The 19,490-nt window shown below is 41.7% G+C and overlaps 1 protein-coding gene across 3 annotated transcripts in view; it reads left to right on the top strand.

Annotated features, from left to right (window-relative positions):
- The window catches only part of OXR1 (oxidation resistance 1), a 356,049-nt gene that overhangs the window by 258,636 nt on the left and 77,923 nt on the right, over positions 1 to 19,490 (top strand). For all 3 annotated transcript variants that reach the window (XM_074986758.1, XM_074986759.1, XM_074986760.1), the window contains 3 exons: positions 4,667 to 4,774; positions 6,871 to 6,990; positions 18,452 to 18,604. In XM_074986758.1, the coding sequence (XP_074842859.1) occupies positions 4,667 to 4,774; positions 6,871 to 6,990; positions 18,452 to 18,604 (381 nt within the window). The remainder of the gene's footprint in view (positions 1 to 4,666; positions 4,775 to 6,870; positions 6,991 to 18,451; positions 18,605 to 19,490) is intronic.

Here is a 19,490-nt window from a genome sequence, read left to right as displayed (position 1 = left end):
TTTTCTTCCCATGTACAATACATTGGCTTACAAAACTGACTTTATCCTGCCAAAACAGTTTGCACCACAGACCACTGAATTCAGCTCAGTTTAAAAAATTTGTGGAATAAGTGTTGCCTGAAGGCGAAATGGGAGAAGCCAACTAATTATGCAAGATTCTTTTCAAACAACTTGTTTCTCTCGTGCATTTATATATATGCTAGAAAGAAATGCATGTGTGCGTGCACACATCCTCAATAAAAACAAAAACAAAAAGGCAGTCCAGTAGCACTTTAAAGACTAACAAAATAATTTATTAGGTGTTGAGCTTTTGTGGGATAGACCCACTTCTTCAGACCATAGCCGTACCAGAACAGACTCCAAATTTAAGGCACAGAGAACCAAAAATAGTGATCAAGGTAGAGAAATCAGAAAGAGTACAATCAGAAAAAGTGTAATCAGGGTAGGCAAATTGATTATACTCTGAAAGATTTCTCTACCTTGATCACAATTTTTGGTTCTCTGTGCCTTAAATTTGGAGTCTGTTCTGGTACGGCTATGGTCTGAAGAAGTGGGACTGTCCCACAAAAGCTCAACACCTAATAAATTATTTTGTTAGTCTTTAAAGTGCTACTGGACTGCCTTTTTGTTTTGATACAATATAGAATAATATGGCTATCTCTCTGTTAATATTCCTCACTGATATTTGAGTCTTAGCTATTAATTTAAATGATAGCTGCACCTGTCTGAATTTTCTTATTTCCTCAAGACTCAGCTATTACCAAGCTGAGTATCTGCAACATCCACTGAAATTTCTTGTCGAAGCTTCCGTGCGATAACCATGGAAGAAGCCATAGTAAAATGTTTGAATTGGTTTGTGCTACAGGTCTTGGTGACCGTACCTTCTGAAGTTACTTTATTTTATTCTTTTTAGTACCAACTGTTTTTTTTTTTTTCCTGAAACGTTCCCTGTTTGCTTTATCAACATTTATCACTAGTTTCACTTAAGGGGACACTCAGATTAGTTTCTAGATTTTAGATTTTTAAAATATAGTATTAAAAAAGTAAGAAGAAAAATCTTACTTTTGGTTGAAAAGTGGAATTTGAGGGATGCAGAGTTATAATTCCCGTATTCTTTTGTGCAACTGAGCATTAAACTGTTTCATTTCAGGAACAAAAAGTTAAGCAGACCAGTCTTTTTCCATTACCCAAGTAGAGTGGAAAATAAAGTTAAGTGATATTTGCTTCACTGTAAAGAAATAGTTCTAGTAAGTATTAGACTGTGACCTTCTAAGACTAAACTCCTGTTTTATCAGTGTGCTGCCCCCTTCATAAAGCATTGACTAATTTGGAGATTATTTCTACATTGTCAAAGCGTAGTTCATTAGTGTCACTAAATTGTTAGCTACTGCGTAATTTAACAAAAGAAGTGCTTGTTCCTCAATATTCATTCTAATGTACTATAATAATGACCTTAAATGATCCAGTTCATATTGGTGATGTGTGGTGCAATAATTCCCATGACAGGAATGTTAAAATCAATGGTTTCAACCTGTTTAGAAAGGATTACATGCCTAAAAGGCAATGGCAAATGTCAATAATGGCATTACCTGTTTCCAAGTTACTGATAACGTAGAGGAAAATAATCTTGAATAATTATTGATCAGTGTCTTAATAGATAAAGTGCAGAATTTGATACTGGTGTCCTCTACAGAGCACTAGTGCATACTTGCAGAACAGAATGATTAGTTTCTTGTACACCACAAATAAGTGTATAGGAAAAACAGCTCTGTGATTCTGTTTCTGTGTTTTGTTTCATTTAAATTAAGATATCTAACATATGATCTAGACTGTAAGAAGGAAATAGTGGCTAGAATAGCGAAAGCAAGAGTGAATTTGAAGGCGATGGATAAGATCTGGAAGAACGAAGCTGGGCATCTTGAAAACGTGTATTCAGCAGCATGTTATAAAAATGTGAGGTATGGGTGATAACAAAAGATTCGAAAAGAAGAATATTGGCATTTGAAAGGAGTTGTTATAGAAAGATTCTGAGAATAGGATAGATGCAGAAGGTCACCAATGAGGAATTATATAGGAAGATACAGCCAAAAGAGAACCTGCTGCAGAAGGTTATAAAATGGAAGCTACAACTATTTGGACATATTTGCAGAATGAACGATGAACGAAAAATCAAGATCCTAGTGTTCAGCATAATGGATGGTTTGAATAGGAGAGGCAGACTCCACAGAGAATGGATAGCTGATGTAGTAGATTGGTGCCGAGCTAGTCTACAGAAGCTAGCCCACTCTACACTGGATAGGGAAAGATGGAAGGAAATAGTGAGAGAGGCATCAGACACCAACGGGCTCTGAGCCTATGGTTGATGATGATGATGATGATATAAGAGGTGTATTCTTATTATGCATAATACATTTTCAGTGTTTTGAAGTATTAACTCAATATTCAGTTGTAAACTTTTGAAAGAACAGCCATGTTTTCTTCAGAAGTCTGAACAGCCTCTATTCCTAAGACATTTGCAACTCTGAGATTTTACTGTAGAAGCTGTGGCAGACCCCTACCTGGAAGCTGCAGGAACCTTCTGGAAGAACACTATACCGGATGGTGGGCTAATACCTTTCTGTTTCCAGAGTAAGCCCAACTAGGACAGGCAGCTGGGGCCTCATTAGGAATCAGCACTCATTGGTCAGCTGAGGCCCTGTGCTCCCTATAAAAGGCTCCCCATCTGGTAGCAAGGGGGAAGGTTTTGGAAGGCGCACAGGAGTGGAGCAGAACAGAACAGAGCAAGTGAGGGAGTGTGCGAGCAAGAAGGTACCACGGGGAAGCGGTGGGCGAAGTGGCTCAGGGTGAGGTTGCTACTTTGGGGCAGGGGTGAAGGCCCTGCCCGTTGCCCCTTGTCCTCATAGGGACCCTGGGCCGGAGTCCAGGGTAGAGGGAGGGTCTGGACTCCCCCAACCCTTCCCCAGGGGGATTACTCCACCGGAGCAGGTGCGGGCCTGCAAGGGGACTGGCTTTATCCTCCCCTTTCTGGACTTGCCTGTGATGAGGATGGCTCACTAAGGGGAGACTCCTGCCTCTGGGAAGGCCTGGGCAGATAAGGGGTCTCCGTGAGTGTCTGAGGCACAACTGAGAAACGGCCCGGAAGCGCAGGGACCCACAGGGGCTGACAAGGGACTTTGTCACAAACCATTTGATAACAATTTGTCAGTCAGTTGTCTCTTACTGCATACATCTTCATAGTAGGAGGAAATGCGTCAAAGTGAGATCTATTTTTCTGCAATAGTTATTATCTTAATCTGCCACGCAGAAACTAACAGATTTTATTTTGAGATGTTCCTCTTGGGTGAGGGTTCATTAGGACATTCTCTTCCTTTCTATCATCCCACCATTTCCTTACATTTTTGAAGACACTCTTGGAAAAAATTACTTGTTCTGATGTAATCTCTTCCTCCTACATAATTCTTACTTCCAGTTGTAATTTTCTGTTTTTGCTCAAGATTTTTTTTATTTGAAAGCAGTGATTGACTGAATCCAACTTTAATAGAAACAAAAGAAGTATCCTCTACAGTAAAGAATTTCATACACTAGAGCCATGTCTACACGTGCATGCTACTTCGAAGTAGCGGCACTAACTTCGACGTTAGGCGGCGAGACGTCGAAGTCGCTAACCCCATGAGGGGATAGGAATAGCGCCCTACTTCGACGTTCAACGTCGAAGTAGGGACCGTGTAGTCATTGCACGTCCCGCAACTTCGAAATAGCAGGTCCGCCATGGCGGCCATCAGCTGAGGGGTTGAGAGACGCTCTCTCTCGAGCCCCTGCGGGGCTCTATGGTCACCGTGGGCAGCAGCCCTTAGCCCAGGGTTTCTGGCTGCTGCTGTGGCAGCTGGGGATCCATGCTGCAGGCACAGGGTCTGCAACCAGTTGTCGGCTCTGTGTATCTTGTGTTGTTTAGTGCAACTGTGTCTGGGAGGGGCCCTTTAAGGGAGCGGCTTGCTGTTGAGTCCGCCCTGTGACCCTGTCTGCAGCTGTGCCTGGCACCCTTATTTCGATGTGTGCTACTTTGGCGTGTAGACGTTCCCTCGCAGCGCCTGTTTCGATGTGGTGCTGCGCAACGTCGAAGTTGAACATCGACGTTGCCAGCCCTGGAGGACGTGTAGACGTTACTCATCGAAATAGGCTATTTCAATGTCGCTACTTCGAAATTAGCTACTTCGATGTAGCGTGCACGTGTAGACGTAGCCTAGTAGTGGAGACCCCTCTTATGGCAGAGGGGTGAAGAGGTAACTCACTGGTAGCTCCATGAAGCCAGTCTTGTAGGATCTTGCATGTCTTTCTGGAGTAGAGTCAAGAAGCTTTAGTGTTTGGGCTAGTACCTGAAGGTTCAGCCTAATGTGTGAGGTGATTTCTGTGGTTACTGGACTGGAAGGCGGGTTACTTTCAAGGAACCATCAGCTGCAAGGAACATACATAGACAGACCTTGATGCTGGCCTATGCCTCATGACATGCTGTTAGTCTGTGTGCATGCATATGTGCTGTATAATATGCCTGGTTAATCTCGTCATATACTGTACTAATGGCAGAAGTTTTATAAATTTAAACTGCACATACAATACCAAAGTTTACAATTTTTTAAACTAGTTATTTTTTTTCTTTCCATTGATACAGGTTGAATCAAGAGACACTCTGAACACTATTGCCTTGAAATTTGATACAACACCCAATGAACTGGTTCAGTTAAACAAATTTTTCTCCAGAGCAGTTGTTCCTGGACAGGTATTTTCTATTAATTACCTCAGTATAAACTGGGTGTGGGGGAAGTAGATGTTATACCACTTCTACTGAAAACAATGGGATGGGTCTCTCTCAACACACAAGGGATCCTATGGTTTGAATATCTATTTAAGATTCTTAAGTTGGAGTTCATGAACTTCATAAACTCACTTGGATTACTCAGTTGGGTAACAGCTACCAATGGTAGTTAGTCACTGCCTAACCCAGTCTTTGCTGTCTCTTTTTAAGGTTAAATTTGGAAAGATTAATAACAGCAAGCATGTTGAGAATCTCAAAGTAACTTTTTCAGATTCAAGACAAATATATTATTTTGTAAACAGGAATGTGATAAATATTGGGAGTTAGCAGCTTTTTTATAACAATAAGCATAATTTATTGCTATTACTTCTAACTGCAGCAAAAACTGTGCAACACTTGCAGGCCATTCCCATGAGTGTGGATTTGAGGAGCAAATAAATCTAATTTTTGGCATGCTTTGTAAAGAGTTGAATCTTAAAATGGATCATCAACTTTTTTTTGTAATTGGAATGGATATACTGAATATGTTCCTTAGTAATGCATCTTATTAACTGTAAATAATAGATTAACTGTAATCTATGAAAATGCCAGAGAAATTGTATGCTTTATGCAAGTACAGTACAGGCTCTGTTATCAGGCATGTTAGGATGCCAATTAATCAAATATTTTGGTTAACTGGGAGTTCTGCTTTACCAGTGGAATATTAATTTTGAAATAATTGAAATTAAATAAAATGAATAAAAAAGTCTACATGTACTCACCAGTCCAGTGGTAGGACTGTGCTGCAAATTGGTTAGTGTCTTAGAGTACTTAAGTGCGTACATGTAAATTTTTCAATGCACTAGGTTATCTTATGACGCTAAATGTCACTATGGGGAGCACATGTATACTTATAGATCCTTAAAAATGCACTTAACACTAAAACTATAAGGCACATAATATAATCTTCAAGCATTCAGAAGATCTAGTAGAAGTCTTGTTATACAGTATGCATGGTAATGGGGGGGGGCGTTGCTCGTTAATCAGATGTTCTAGTTACTCAAGCTTTTTCACTAAACAGAATAAACTTACTTAGTATTACACCTTTTTAACACCATTACTGTCTACAGTACTGTAATGTACTGCTTTTCTTAGTGCCTCAGGACCATCAAACAAATGCAGTTTCCACAAACACTGGAAAATAATGCCAGATATCCATTGGAATTTCTCCAGTTCACTGAAGAAAGAATTGTATGGCCATCTATGGCAGATGCCGGTTAATCAAGTTTTCCAGATATTAAAATGCCAGATAAAGCTTTTATTGTACTTTAGGATCTTGCAGTGCCTTGGTGTCATCATTATCAACAGATGCAGAAGGTTTAGGAGATAAGACTTAATCTGTAACAACCCTATAACACAGCTTGGTAACTAGATAGGCAGATTGGTATTGGTGGATAGCAGAAATGAAGGTTGATTAAGTGCCAGATAATGGAGCTTTAACAGTATTCAAAAGGGTATGAATAATTTACTAGACAAGTTTGAATTGTTTCTGGGCATGCTGTAAATTTTTTATTGTAAGTTCTTCTGTTTATGTCGTTTAGGTCTACATTATTACTGCTAACAAACTGCTTTAATATAGGCTTTCAAGAATTTAAATATTCAAAGCTTCAAAAATGCATTGTGTGGGTATATTCCTGCTCATTTAATGAATTGCTTTTATCAATGTACTTGTTCTATTGCATCTTTTTTGGAAGCAGGTGGAGGGAGGCACACCATAATGGAAACCAATGGGCACTCCTTTGTATGGCATGTTCTGTGTGTTATGCCAATGCATTCTTTGCCTTGTAAACCGATTAATAGAGAAGACTTTATTAAAACTGCTTGTATTGTTAGATAAGTGGTGATGGTAAAATTGGTTATTGGCAGCTAAATCTGTTTTTAATTTATTCTTTATAATTTTTCAAATCCAGCAGAACAAATTTCATAGAATAATTGACAAATCTGTATCAATTAGTGAAAATAAATCAGTGAAACTCTGAATGTAACTATTAACTGTAGCATTATGTTCAATTTCTTTATAGATTTTATATGTTCCTGACCCAGAATATGTTTCTAGTGCGGAGAGCTCCCCGTCTCTTAGTCCCATAAGTCCTTTGTCACCTACATCTTCAGAAGCTGAATTTGAAAAGGCTCCACTAGGTGTAAGTATATTTGTTTCTATGTATAGTGATATGTGCATCAGTTGCTTGAAAGGTAAGAAACAAAGAGTAGGAATAAGTGGTTAGGTTTCAGTATGCAGAGACGGGTAAGAGTGGTTTCCCACTCCTCTCTTGGATCTGGATGAGGACCAGTCCTATTCAACTTATTCACAGATTGTGTGGGGAAAAAAAGGAGTAAAGAGAGAGGTGACAAAATTTGCAAATGATACAAAATTACTCAAGATAGTTAAATCCAAAGCTGATTGCTAAGAATTACAAAAGGACCGCGTAAAACTGGGCAACAAAAGGACAGATGACATTCAATGCTGATGAATGCAAAGTAATATACATTGGAAAATGTGCATTATATCATATAGATATATAAAATGTTAGCTCTTACCCACTCGAGAAAGATTTTAGAGTCATTGCAGATAGTTCTCTGAAAATATCCGCTCGGTGTGCGGTAACGGGCAAAAAATTGAACAGAATGTTGGGAATCATGAAGAAAGGGATAGCTAAGACCCACTATGTAAATCCATGATATGCACACATCTTGAATACTGCCTGCAGATGTGGTTGTTCATCTCAAAAATATATTAGAATTACAAAAGATTGAAGAAAAGGGCAATGGAATCATTAAGAGTATGGAACAGCTTCCGTGTGAGGAGAGGATTAATAAAACTGGAACTTTTCAAATTGGAGAAGAGATGGCTAAAGGGGATATGATGGTCTGTAAAACCATGACTGTTCAGGCAACAGTGAATAAGGAAGAGAACAAGAACTAGGGGTCACCAACTGAAATTAATAGGTAGCAGGTTTAAAACAAACAAAAGGAGGTATTTTTTCATGTGACACACAGTCAAGCTGTGGAACTCTTTGCCAAAGACTGTTATGAAGGCCATGATTATAGAAGGATTCAAAAAAGAACTAGGTAAGTTGAAGGACCTATCCTTCATGAATAGCATTAGCCAGGATGGGCACAGATGGTGTTGCTAGCTGTGATTTTGCCAGAAAATGGAAATGGACGAAAGGGAATGGATTATTTGATGATTACCTGTTTTGTTCGTTCCCTCTAAGCACTGGGCATTGGCCGTTGTCAGAAGGCAGGATACTAGGCTAGAAAGACTGTTGGTTGACCCAGTATAGCCATTCTTATGTGCAATAATCTCATTTTGGAATACATCATTTTGAGATGATAGCGCAAAATATATATAATCTCCAGATGCATTTAAGCATGATACGCAAGTGCGAGTTGTCTGTATTTTGATGCACTGCATAACAAAACATTCTACTTTCATAAGGGAATATTTACTAAAACTTGTTTTCTCAGGCAGGGGAAGAGTAAGACGGGGGGGTCTTGCTTTCACACAACGCTATTTGTAGTGAAGGCACAAGTGAACATATGTTTATTTTAATTAAGTTGTTTGGGTTTGCATGCAGAAGATATATGCACAAGTTTTAAATCTTAAATGTAAAATTGCTAGATTGTTACCGAAACAGTAGTTAAAAGCTTAATTTTTTTCCAATACAATTACTTCTGGGGTAATTTTTTGCATCCATGGATGCACAGAACATGTGCATCCACCCCAGCATTCATCCCATTCTCCTTCCCTTCCCCTGAAAATACATTTCTGCCCCAAACAAAAAGCAGTCAAGTAGCACTTTAAAGACTAGCAAAATAGTTTATTAGGTGAGCTTTCGTGGGACAGACCCACTTCTTCAGACCATAGCCAGACCAGAACAGACTCAATATTTCAGACAAAGAGAACCAAAAACAGTAAGCAAGGAGGACAAATCAGAAAAAGATAATCAAGGTGAGAATCAGAGAGTGGAGGGGTGGGGGGGGAAGGTCAAGAATTAGACTGAGCCAATTCTTGACCTTCCCCCCCCACCCCTCCACACTCTGATTTGTCCTCCTTGCTTACTGTTTTTGGTTCTCTGTGTCTTAAATATTGAGTCTGTTCTGGTCTGGCTATGGTCTGAAGAAGTGGGTCTGTCCCACGAAAGCTCACCTAATAAACTATTTTGCTAGTCTTTAAAGTGCTACTTGACTGCTTTTTGTTTTGATAGTGTATAAACTAGCACGGCTTCCTCTCTGTTGCTATTTCTGCCCAAGAATTTCTGTATTTCCACCTTTAGCCCATTAGAGGCTGCTAGAGCAACAGAACAACCCAGCAGCATAAACTGCTCTGGAACCAGAACAGAACAGCCTCTTTTGGATGTATGATGGAACTGTAGCACTTCTCAGTGCAAAATGTGTATGCCCTGTGCTGCTGGATTCCCCTAGGAGTAGAAGTTCATCAAAGCACCTTACCCATGGATCCAGGTTAAGATAAAGTGGAGCTGGTTTGAGTTCATACCCAGGATTCAGAATGGACAGTGAGAGGGACATAGTGGAGCATGGAGCTAGTTTGGTGACAACATTGAATGTGGGGGACGGGGGAGGTGGGGGCAGGGACACATTGGGGTGGGGGTCTGCAGGGGTGAGGACAGATGTGCCTTGCCCAATATGAGATGCTTGGTATCAGCCAGGGTCTTCACTCCTCAAATCACTTCCAGTCACCCTTCTTCCCTCCACTGCACCCCTCTCTTGCGCTAAAAGAAAAAAAAAGCTTGTTCCATGCTTTTCCCCACTGTTATCCAGCTCGCCTCCAGGTTCACTCTGGCTTCTTTGCTCTCACTTTGCTTTCTACCCTGATGCCCCAAGACCTTTATGCTACTTCTTACAAGTTCAGGAAATGCAGTTCTCTACATTAAATTAATTGAATTACTGAACATTTTGTATTAAATGCAGAGTGAGGAATGTGTCAAAAAAAATTACCAATCAAAAGTACACATGCATGTTTCCATTAGAAAACAGCACAAGTGGAAAAGCTAAGATTTGGTGAATAGTTCTCTTCTGATCTTGAGAGATGAAGGATTTTATAGTATTTGGAACTGGCCAGAAAGCAGTTTTAAAGTCCCATTCGTAAATTTTATTTGTCTGTTGATAAAAGCGAAATACTGGAACAAAGTCCACAGCTGGCAGAACCTCAGCTAGCCCCATAAATGTTAGAGCCCTGACCTTCATCTTCCTTCCTTCCTTCCTTTTCTCTTGCTCACTCTCTGTCTCTGACTGCTGACCCTCCTCCCCAGATATCAAATTCTTCTGTCACCTTAGTCATTGTATGCAGTTTTGAATTATCGTCAGTAAATCTTCTAGTAAACTTAAAGTTCTGTAGTATTATAAAATGAAACAGGGAAAATCTACAAAAAGAGTGCTAACTTTTTATTTCTTCCAAGAGTAACATTTACAGTAGAGATTGAAAAATAAATCACGTGAATGTGAATGAAAAAAAAATTGCCCTACACATAAGGACACAAAACTGTAAGGCTGTCAGAATGTCCCTGTGTGTGCTTAAAAACAATTGCAATCTTATTTGTTATCAAGAGGTTATTTGCTCATTATGAACATAGAAGTCAAACAGAGGAATCACTAAGGCTATGTCTACACTAGCCCCAAACTTCAAAATGGCCATGCAAATGGCCATTTCGAAGTTTACTAATGAAGCACTGAAATACATATTCAGCGCCTCATTAGCATGTGGGCGGCCGCTGCACTTCGAAATTGACGCGGCTTGCTGCCGCGTGGCTTGTCTAGACGGGGCTTCTTTTCGAAAGGACCCCGCCTACTTCAAAGTCCCCTTATTCCTATAAGCAGATGGGAATAAGGGGACTTCGAAGTAGGAGGGGTCCTTTTGAAAAGGAGCCCCATCTGGACGAGCCGTGTCAATTTCGAAGTGCCGCGGCTGCCCGCATGCTGATGAGGCACTGAATATGTATTTCAGCGCTTCATTAGTAAACTTCAAAATGGCCATTTCAAAGTTTGGGGCTAGTGTAAACACGGCCTAAGATTTGTTAAGAAAAGGTAAGCTTACCCATGGCAAGTGGTTCCTGTGGTCATTTTGTTTTTTTAAATTGAGATTACCAAGTAAAATGTGTATTTTACTCATTTGGTTTTTTTTTAAAATTAAGCAATATTCTAACAAGGGAGGGAGTAGATACCCATGTGGCTTGTGCAGAATGACTTTTCACCATTACAGTGAATACATCAGCTTACTTTATAATTGTATCAAGTACTTGCAACTTGGCAGAGTTGGGACAAAGCCAAGTAATTGTGATTTATATTGTGTATAGTCGGATTTTTTCCTCCTTAAGGTTAATATTTGTATTCAAGCATAGTGTGAGAACTTACTTTGAAAAGGCAAAGTACAAGCAAACACGTTGCATGTGGGTTCTTGTTTACCAATCTGATAAACAGTTGCAAAAGAGGCTCTAATAAAGAGGGTGCAGTCGCTGAAAACTTGAAATGCAGCTTAGGATAAGATTGAATACCTGTTATGAATATAGAACGTGAAGAGATGCTTCCAAGCAACAATTTGGAATTAATCGGTAGACAGGTTCTGCTTTAAGACATTGGTTCTGAAACTGCAGGCCACTAGTAGTCCCCAGCCACCATGCAGGTGGGCTGCAAGACTAAGGACTTGCCCCTCCACTCACCTACAGTGGTGAGCCCATGTTAGCATTGCAGTCCTGCAATATTGCCTTCCCTGCAAGGTTCTTTTGTCAGCACCAGCTTCTCGCTGTGGGTGGGGTGAGGGCAGCCCCACAAGCCAGGCTGCATCTGCAGTACAAGATAAATTTGAATTTAATTCAGTTAGCTCAATTTAAAAAAAAAAAAAAAAAACCCCAAGTGACTGTCTTCACTGTAAATACTATTAGCTCAATTTTTGGGTGCACTAATCTCGAGATTACAAAATTGCAGTTACCTGACTGGTAGAGCGTCAAGCTTAAATTCAGAAGTTCAATTAAAGGCCCGTGTGGAAGCGCCATGTCTTAAAAGCAAATTTATTAGCCTCCAGATGTGTCCTGCATGTAACCCAGAGTGCCCATCTATTCTCCACTCTGGCTGGTGGTCTCCAGTAACAGGAAGAACATGAATTTCCAAATGAAAGCAGCGAGCCTGTAGCTGTGGGCTCGTGTTAGTATGACAGCCTGAGAAATGTCTGTCTTTGCTGTTAGCTCTGTGAGCACATCTGCCCATTCAGATAGCCACTGCAGGGAGTTCACAGCTCTGTTTGTAAACTTTTTTTTTTTTTCCCCCAGCACTGCCTGGTGCCAGCCCATGCCCTGCTGTACCACATGTTAGCAAGTCTGTGCTGGGGGTTGTGCTTACATAACATGACTAGAAACTTCTTCTCAGCAGTTTACATTTGTGTCCAAACCCTCTTCCATCTCTCATGGGCACCACAGAGACTGGGTCTTCCCAGGCTCTGTCACATCACACAGGTATCTCCTAATCCAACCCGATAAAAGGATGTGCCTGCATTTGGTGCTGACCATGCTGCCAGTTGTGTGTTTAGGGCTCCAAGGGCAGGAAAGATATTCTGGGCTTTGCTGCTGCCATGGGGAAGTTTCCCCGGCGGCTAAGAAACTGGGAGCCTTGCTGTCACCATGGGGAAGGACCACTTTGACTGGCCCCCCCACTTAGCCCCCCCCCCACTTAGCCTGTACTGGGGCTTGCTGCTGCCGGGGAAAAATATCCCCCCCCCACCCCCGGCAGCTAAGATACAAGGGGACTTTGCTGCCACTGGGGAAAAGTCTCCCCCAGCGGCTAAGAAATTCGGGGTTGGCTGCTGCCGTGAGGTGGGACCACCTCAATTGGCCCCCCACTGACTCCCATCTCCTTCACCTACACCAGGCCTTGCTGCTGCCAGGGAAAAGTCTCCCCCGGCAGCTAAGAAATACGGGGACCTTTGCTGCCACTGTGGAAAAGCCCATAACGGGGCTTGCTGCCACCGGGGGATGGGAAGTCTCATGAGCTGTGGGGACTTATTCCCCATAAAGGGACCATGTAAACTGGTCCCTCAGCACTTGCTTCTTTTTTTCCTACACTTTTCTATCCTCTTTCTTCTCACTTTCAGATACAGTCTGGACCCCTGCATTATTTTCAGGGATCACATGCATGCAATGATGGGAGGTTTGACGGTCATGGCAGTTGAGAACAGCGTTGCTGCACCCGTGTTAGCAATATAATGTGAGGGGAAACAAAAAAATTATTTTTTCCTTCACTTTTCTATCCTCTTTCTTCTAATGTTGAGGGTACCTGCATTATTTTCAGGGAGTGGCATATTTTCAGGGATCAGGAGGGGAGTGCAGAAAATGCAGCATGGAAAGATGTCAAGACCAGCGAGCATACCCAGAATGCTACGGGGGTAAGGGAACTGTGAGAGAGCTTCCCACAGTGCACTGCTGCAACAGAGCAACAAATGTGGCAGCAATGACTCGACTTTGTGAGGAGCACGTGAGGAGTGAGGATGGTCAAATTCAAACGTATAAATTCCAGAATTAGAAAATCGATATAAATAAATTCAAATGTATCTCATAGTGTAGACACAGACCCAGATCCAGTTTGCAGGGGGAAGAAGCACAACTTTGTGCATTGCAGTGTCCCTTCCTTCTGGTGGGGGGAGTGCAGTGCCGGAAACCACTCTTAGGAGGGTTTCCCCACTATTCCCATTGGCCAGAATTGCTCCCTCCTTCCTGGCTAGACACTGCACCTCCCCTTGCACCTGCACCCTCTCCCGTGGCTAGACAGCCTACTCCTAGCTCATTACTGCACCTTCCCTGCCTTCCAGACCTCCCACCTTCATCCCACTCCTGCACCTTCCCTCACAGCCAGACCTCCAGTCTCAGCCTGCTTCAGCACTGTACCTCCCATGCTGACTCACCCACCACCACCCTCAACTTCCTCCTTATCCCACTCCCAGGCAGCCCCTTCCCACACACTGAACCCCTCATTTTTGGCCTCACCCCATAGTCCGGGAATGGGTCCTCACAAAAGCTACTAACCACAGAACTCCAGAAGAGTTAATCTGATGTGTGAGAAGCCCTGAAGCTTGGTCATCCCTGCCTTCTCTCCCCTTTGCTCCTGTGGGGTAATATCAGTGAGAGTTGGGTTTGTTGGTGTTTTGTTCTTTGGGGGGGGGGGGGGTGTCTCTCACTTGCGTGCTACCCCTACTGATTTTTCTGTTGGCCAGTAGCCTCCAACCCTAGAAAGGTTCTCCACCTCTGCCATAGATAAAGACATTGAAGTCTTTTGTTTTATACGTAAATTTTTTGCTTAATTTAAAATGGAGTTTGGTAAACTAACATGATAAAATTAAAACACTTAATCTGTTTAATTATTTTGATTGTCATAATATTTATTTTCTTAGTGGTTATGTATGCTACTTCATGTGATAGCTCCAGTAGCCTATTGTGAATAATTTAATCTTTAAAGTATTTAGAGATTAATGTGAAGGCATTTTATCACCGTGGGTGATTGGCTGATGGTCCACAGAAAGGTTTGTGTTGAGCAGGGTGAGCCACAGGCCAAAAAGTTGGAGAAGCACTGCTTTGAGTAAGGTCTTATCTGCACTGGTAGACATAAAGCCCTGCTGTCAGTTACGGTGTTGATCACAGAGTTCAGCAGTTGAAACCTCTCGCATGTCCACACTGTCAGCACAGTCGGGTAGCCACACTTCCAGCACTTGTAACGGCATTTTGGGCAGTCACTTGGGGCAGCTATCTTACAGAACACCTGTTTCTCTTTTGCTGTTGAGGCGGGTTTGCTGCTGAGGCAGGTATGAAGGAGGAGAGGGATAATGTCGTGATGCATCTTGGGTCTTGTCCCAGTGCATTGTGGTGCATCATTTTGCATCTCAGCAATTCCTGTGCTTCAATCCTCATTTGGTACCATTTTTTCAATGGTTTTAATGCTGTGCACTTTGCCTCCTTGGTCTGTGCGAATGGATATAGAATGATTGAAGAAAATCCTGATCGGTCTTACTCGCATGTCACAAATGGCAGACAAGTTATTACTTCAGCTGCAGAGTGACAATGAGGAGTTGGGCACAGTGTGCCAGGCATCATACATATGACGCAAGCTGTTCTGTGGCATTCACAGAAGTGCTGACTACAGTTAAATACTGCTTTTGTGCTCATGAAATAAGTGCTAAGTGGGGGGGATCACATCCTCATGCAAGTCTGGGATGATCAGTGGCTGCAGAGCTTTTAGAGGAGGAAATCCATTTCCATTGGACTGTATTACAAGCTCGCCGCTCACCTACAGCACAAGGACTCAAGAATGAGAGCTGCTCTGCTGGTTCAGAAGCACATAGTGATTGCATTGTAGAAGCTGCCTACTCCAGGCAGCTACAGTTGGTTGCCAGTCAATTTAGAGTCGGAAGGATGACCATTGGATTCATGTTGATGGAAGTGTTCAGAGCCATCAGCTGCATATTGCTTTAAAAGATTGTGACTCTGTGAGCAACATATGAAATTGTGGAAGGTTTTGTGTTCATGGTCTTCCCTAATTGTCGGGGGCTGATAAATGGTACACACATCCCCGTTCTTACAATCAGACCACCAAGCTTCTGTGTACATTAATCAGCAGAAGTATTTCTTCATGGTTCTCCAGGCTCTTGTAGATCACCATTGGCATTCCACAAACATTAAGGCAGGGTGGTTGGGAAAGGTGTATGATGCACACATCTTTTGGAACACTGGCCCATTCAGGAACCTGCAGGTAGGGCCTGTCTTCCTAGACCAGAAGATCATGGTGGGGGAAGTTGAAATACCCGTTGTGCTTCTGAGAGATCTTGGCTGCTACTTAATGCCATGGCTAATGAAGCTGCCCATTAGGAGTCTTGACATTGGTAAGGTGCTATTCAGCAGGCTGAGCAAGTGTGGAATGGCTGTGGAATGTGCTTTTGGCCATTTAGAAGCTCACTGGCCATGTTTGTTTGGCCAGGTCCAGCTTCGCGGTGATAACATCCCTATGCTTAAAGCCATGTAATTTCCATAGTGTTAGACCAGGGCTATTAGAGGAACGCAGCATGGGCCATAGGGATTGAGGTGCCTTGAAGCAGCAAACTGATGCTGAAATCCATCAATATTTGTGGGCATGCAGTGTTTCATCCAGCTCTTTGTAGTATTGGCACATGGTAAGTGAAGCACTGGTGCCTTGTGGTAGGCATTTCAGAGCTCCTTTGCTTCGATTGTGTGCTACAGCATGTCTCGCTTATGGTCTCAATATCTGCCCATAGATAGAATGTCCTGTAGCTAGGACTGGATAGCCTTCTCTCCACAAATGCTGATCAGCTCCAGCACCTCAGCATGGCTCCAAATAAGGGATCTCCTGTTGCACGGAACAGGTCCCCTGGAAAGATCTGCTGAGAGCACAGCACACGTCCATGTGCAAACAGAAACACGGACTTCTTAAAATTCCAAAGAAGCATAAAGGATGGATTTGGGGGTTTGTCATCTGAGAGCAGGGCACTAGAGATCAAACTGGTGGTCAGAGAGGCAACGACAGGCATTTTGGGACAGTACACGAGGTTTGTACGACATTTTCTGCACTAGCACCCTAATGTTGTAGTCAAAGAGCAGCAAGCTGTACAGCTGTCATTGAGGTTTACCTAAAGAGCAGCAACTGTGGAGTTTAGTGTGCACTGACTGCCTTGTGAGTGTGCACACCTGAGGAGATACAGTGCTGTGAGCTGATTTAATGCATTCTAACTTTTCACTGTAGACAAAGCATAAACTAGGCATGGAACAGAGTCCTTATCTTATTTCTATATAAAAACAAAAAAGCAGTAAAGTAGCACTTTAAAGACTAACAAAATAATTTATTAGTTGAGCTTTCGTGGGACAGATCCACTTCTTCAGACCTTAGCCAGACTAGAACAGACTCAATATTTAAGGCAAAGAGAACCAAAAACAGTAATCAAAGTTGACAACTCAGAAAAAAGTTATCAGGGTGAGCAAATCAGAAAGCAGAGGGGCGGAGGGGAGGGAGAGGTCAAGAATTAGATTAAGCCAAGTATGCGAAAGAGCCCCTATAGTGTCCCAGAAAATTTGCATCCCTATTCAAACCAGGTGTTAATGTGTCAAATTTGAATGTGAAAGAGAGTTCAGCAGTTTCTCTTTCCGAAGCGGAGTGAAAATTATTCTTCAGTAAGATGCAAACTCTTCAGTCATTAACAGAATGGCCCACTCCATTAAAATGTAGACTAACTGGTTTGTGGATCAGGAGTGTTTTGATGTCTGTTTTGTGCCCCTTAACTCTTGTCTGAGAGAGTTTGAAGTCTGTCCAATATACAAAGCATCTGGACATTGTTGGCACATGATGGCATATATGATGTTAGTTTAACATGAGAATGTGCCCATGATTCTGTGACTAAGCTGGTTTAGGCTCAGTGATGGTATCGCCAGAATAGATGTGTGGACAAAGCTGGCAGTGGGCTTTGCTGCAAGGGAAAGTCCCAGGACTGGGGTTTCTGCAGTATAGAAGGTGGCTGTGAGTGAGAATCCTCAGAAGGTTGGGAGGTTGTCTGTAGAGTTCAAACCACGTGTTAATGTGTCGAATTTGAATACGAAAGAGAACTCAGCAGTTTCTCTTTGAACCGGAATGCAAATTTGCTTGGACACTAAGGGGGCTGTTTTGCATACTTGGCTTAATCTAATTCTTGACTTCCCCCATTCCTCTGCTCTCTGATTTGCTCACCTTGATCATTTTTTTCTGATTTGTCAAGCTTGATTACTGTTTTTGGTTCTCTGTGCCTTAAATTTGGAGTCTGTTCTGGTACGGCTATGGTCTGAAGAAGTGGGTCTGTCCCACGAAAGCTCACCTAATTATTTTGTTAGTCTTAAAAGTGCTGCTTTACTGCTTTTTTGTTTTGATAGTATATAGACTAGCACTACTTTCTCTCTGTTACTTATATATGCATTAAGAAATTGTCCTGATGTAGGTCATAAGCCGTCTTTTTATTTAAAAAATTGCCCGCTATGGGTTTCTGGTTTTTTTCAATCATTTCTGAAGCAGATGTAGTTTGTTGTTGAGGCTTATGCAGTCTTTTTCCTAATTGCAGGGACTGCAGCCTCAGTCTAGGAGCTGTTCTAATTGGCTTTATGCAAAAATCCCAGGAGCTATATGCTCTAGCTTATATTTGTGATCTTGCATTTTCTTCATGGATATTGCTGAAGAACAATTGAGGGCATAGTTGGGCCATGCAATTATAACTTTATTTTAACATGCAAATCATATATGCAGTTGACCTCTCACCTGCTTTTTGCACACCTTTGGGGTGTTAAATAATGTGCTATCTGTTTTCATTGCTTACTTATTATGGTCAGAGCTTCAGATTGTAAAAGTCAACATAGTTTCACAGAAGTCAAATTTTGCTTCAGTGGGACTAAGGTAACTTCCATTAATTGAGGATAATGGCCCTTTTTATATCTACTCTGTTTTCAGATTAATGTATTGAGAGCCATGATTTCAGGTGCTTTTCTTTCAAATGTTCTTCTAAATGATGAAATAAGAAACTAGTAAAGCATACGTAAATTTACAGGCATCTGGAAAACAATGTTTTTCCTTCTATAGGATCCAGATGGATTCCAGCGAAAAGAAACTGCTGCTTCAGTGGCTTATGCATGCACTCGTCCTGCAAGAGTGGTATCGTCCACATCAGAGGAGGAAGAAGCATTTACTGAAAAATTTCTCAAAATTAATTGCAAGTACATGACTTATGGCAAGGTACTTAAACTGCTCACTCTTAAATGCTCTGTTTTTAGTTAGGCCGTAAAGGTGTGAGGGCTTGGGGGTGTGCGCTTTGTGGTGTTATTTTGGGGGTGGGTGTTTTTTGGTTATTAGAAAGTACAAATAATTCACTACACTGGACAGGTACTTGAGTTTATACATTTTTTCTAACCATACTCTCTAGATTCCAAGATTATATGCTCTTTAGTCTCAGCACATCAAGAGATCTGATGTATAATGCAACAAGTTGTGATGGGTTGCCTTGTAGCAAAATTATAGCGTTTCTTCATGTGCCTTGAGGACGAGTAGGTTGAATGACCCTCCCATGCTAGCTGTCTCAAAGGGTGGTTTCGTAGGTGGCGTCTGATAATCTTATCTATGTACGTGTCTTTACGTATTTCTTGTAGTCTGAAAATGTTTAGTTTAAAGTTATAAATAGTCATTACTTCCAGTTTAAAAATCATTTTATTAAATATTAAAAATAGTCTCACTTGAAATGGAAGTATCCCAATATAGCAAAAATCCATGTATGATTAGAGTATGTCTTCTAGAGCAAATGTACAGGAAGAAATATCCTGCAGTTTGAGATTTAGCCTAGTTTACAAGTATTGGAGCCTTTCAGGTATGATGGAATCAACTTATTGATCTACAAGGAACTGAGATGTTTCTCCAAAGGAAGGATGGGTAATAATTTTTTGATTGGTCAGGGCGCTCCAAGAATTTGATAAGTAGTCAGGGAACACAGTCTTCTGTGATATTTATGGAGGAGGTACACAGGCTGGGACAGAGTTAGGTGCAGAAGGGAGCTCAGGGCAGAGGACTAGGGGTGCAGTTAGAGGGTCAGAGTTTTGGTGAAAGAAGGAGCTGTAAGCTTTGGCAAGCT

The sequence above is a fragment of the Carettochelys insculpta genome, chromosome 2 (assembly GCF_033958435.1).
Source record: "Carettochelys insculpta isolate YL-2023 chromosome 2, ASM3395843v1, whole genome shotgun sequence".
Classification (NCBI taxonomy): domain Eukaryota; kingdom Metazoa; phylum Chordata; order Testudines; family Carettochelyidae; genus Carettochelys; species Carettochelys insculpta.
The sequence above is the reverse complement of the archived record's forward strand: the minus strand, read 5'-3'. Positions and strand labels throughout refer to the sequence as shown.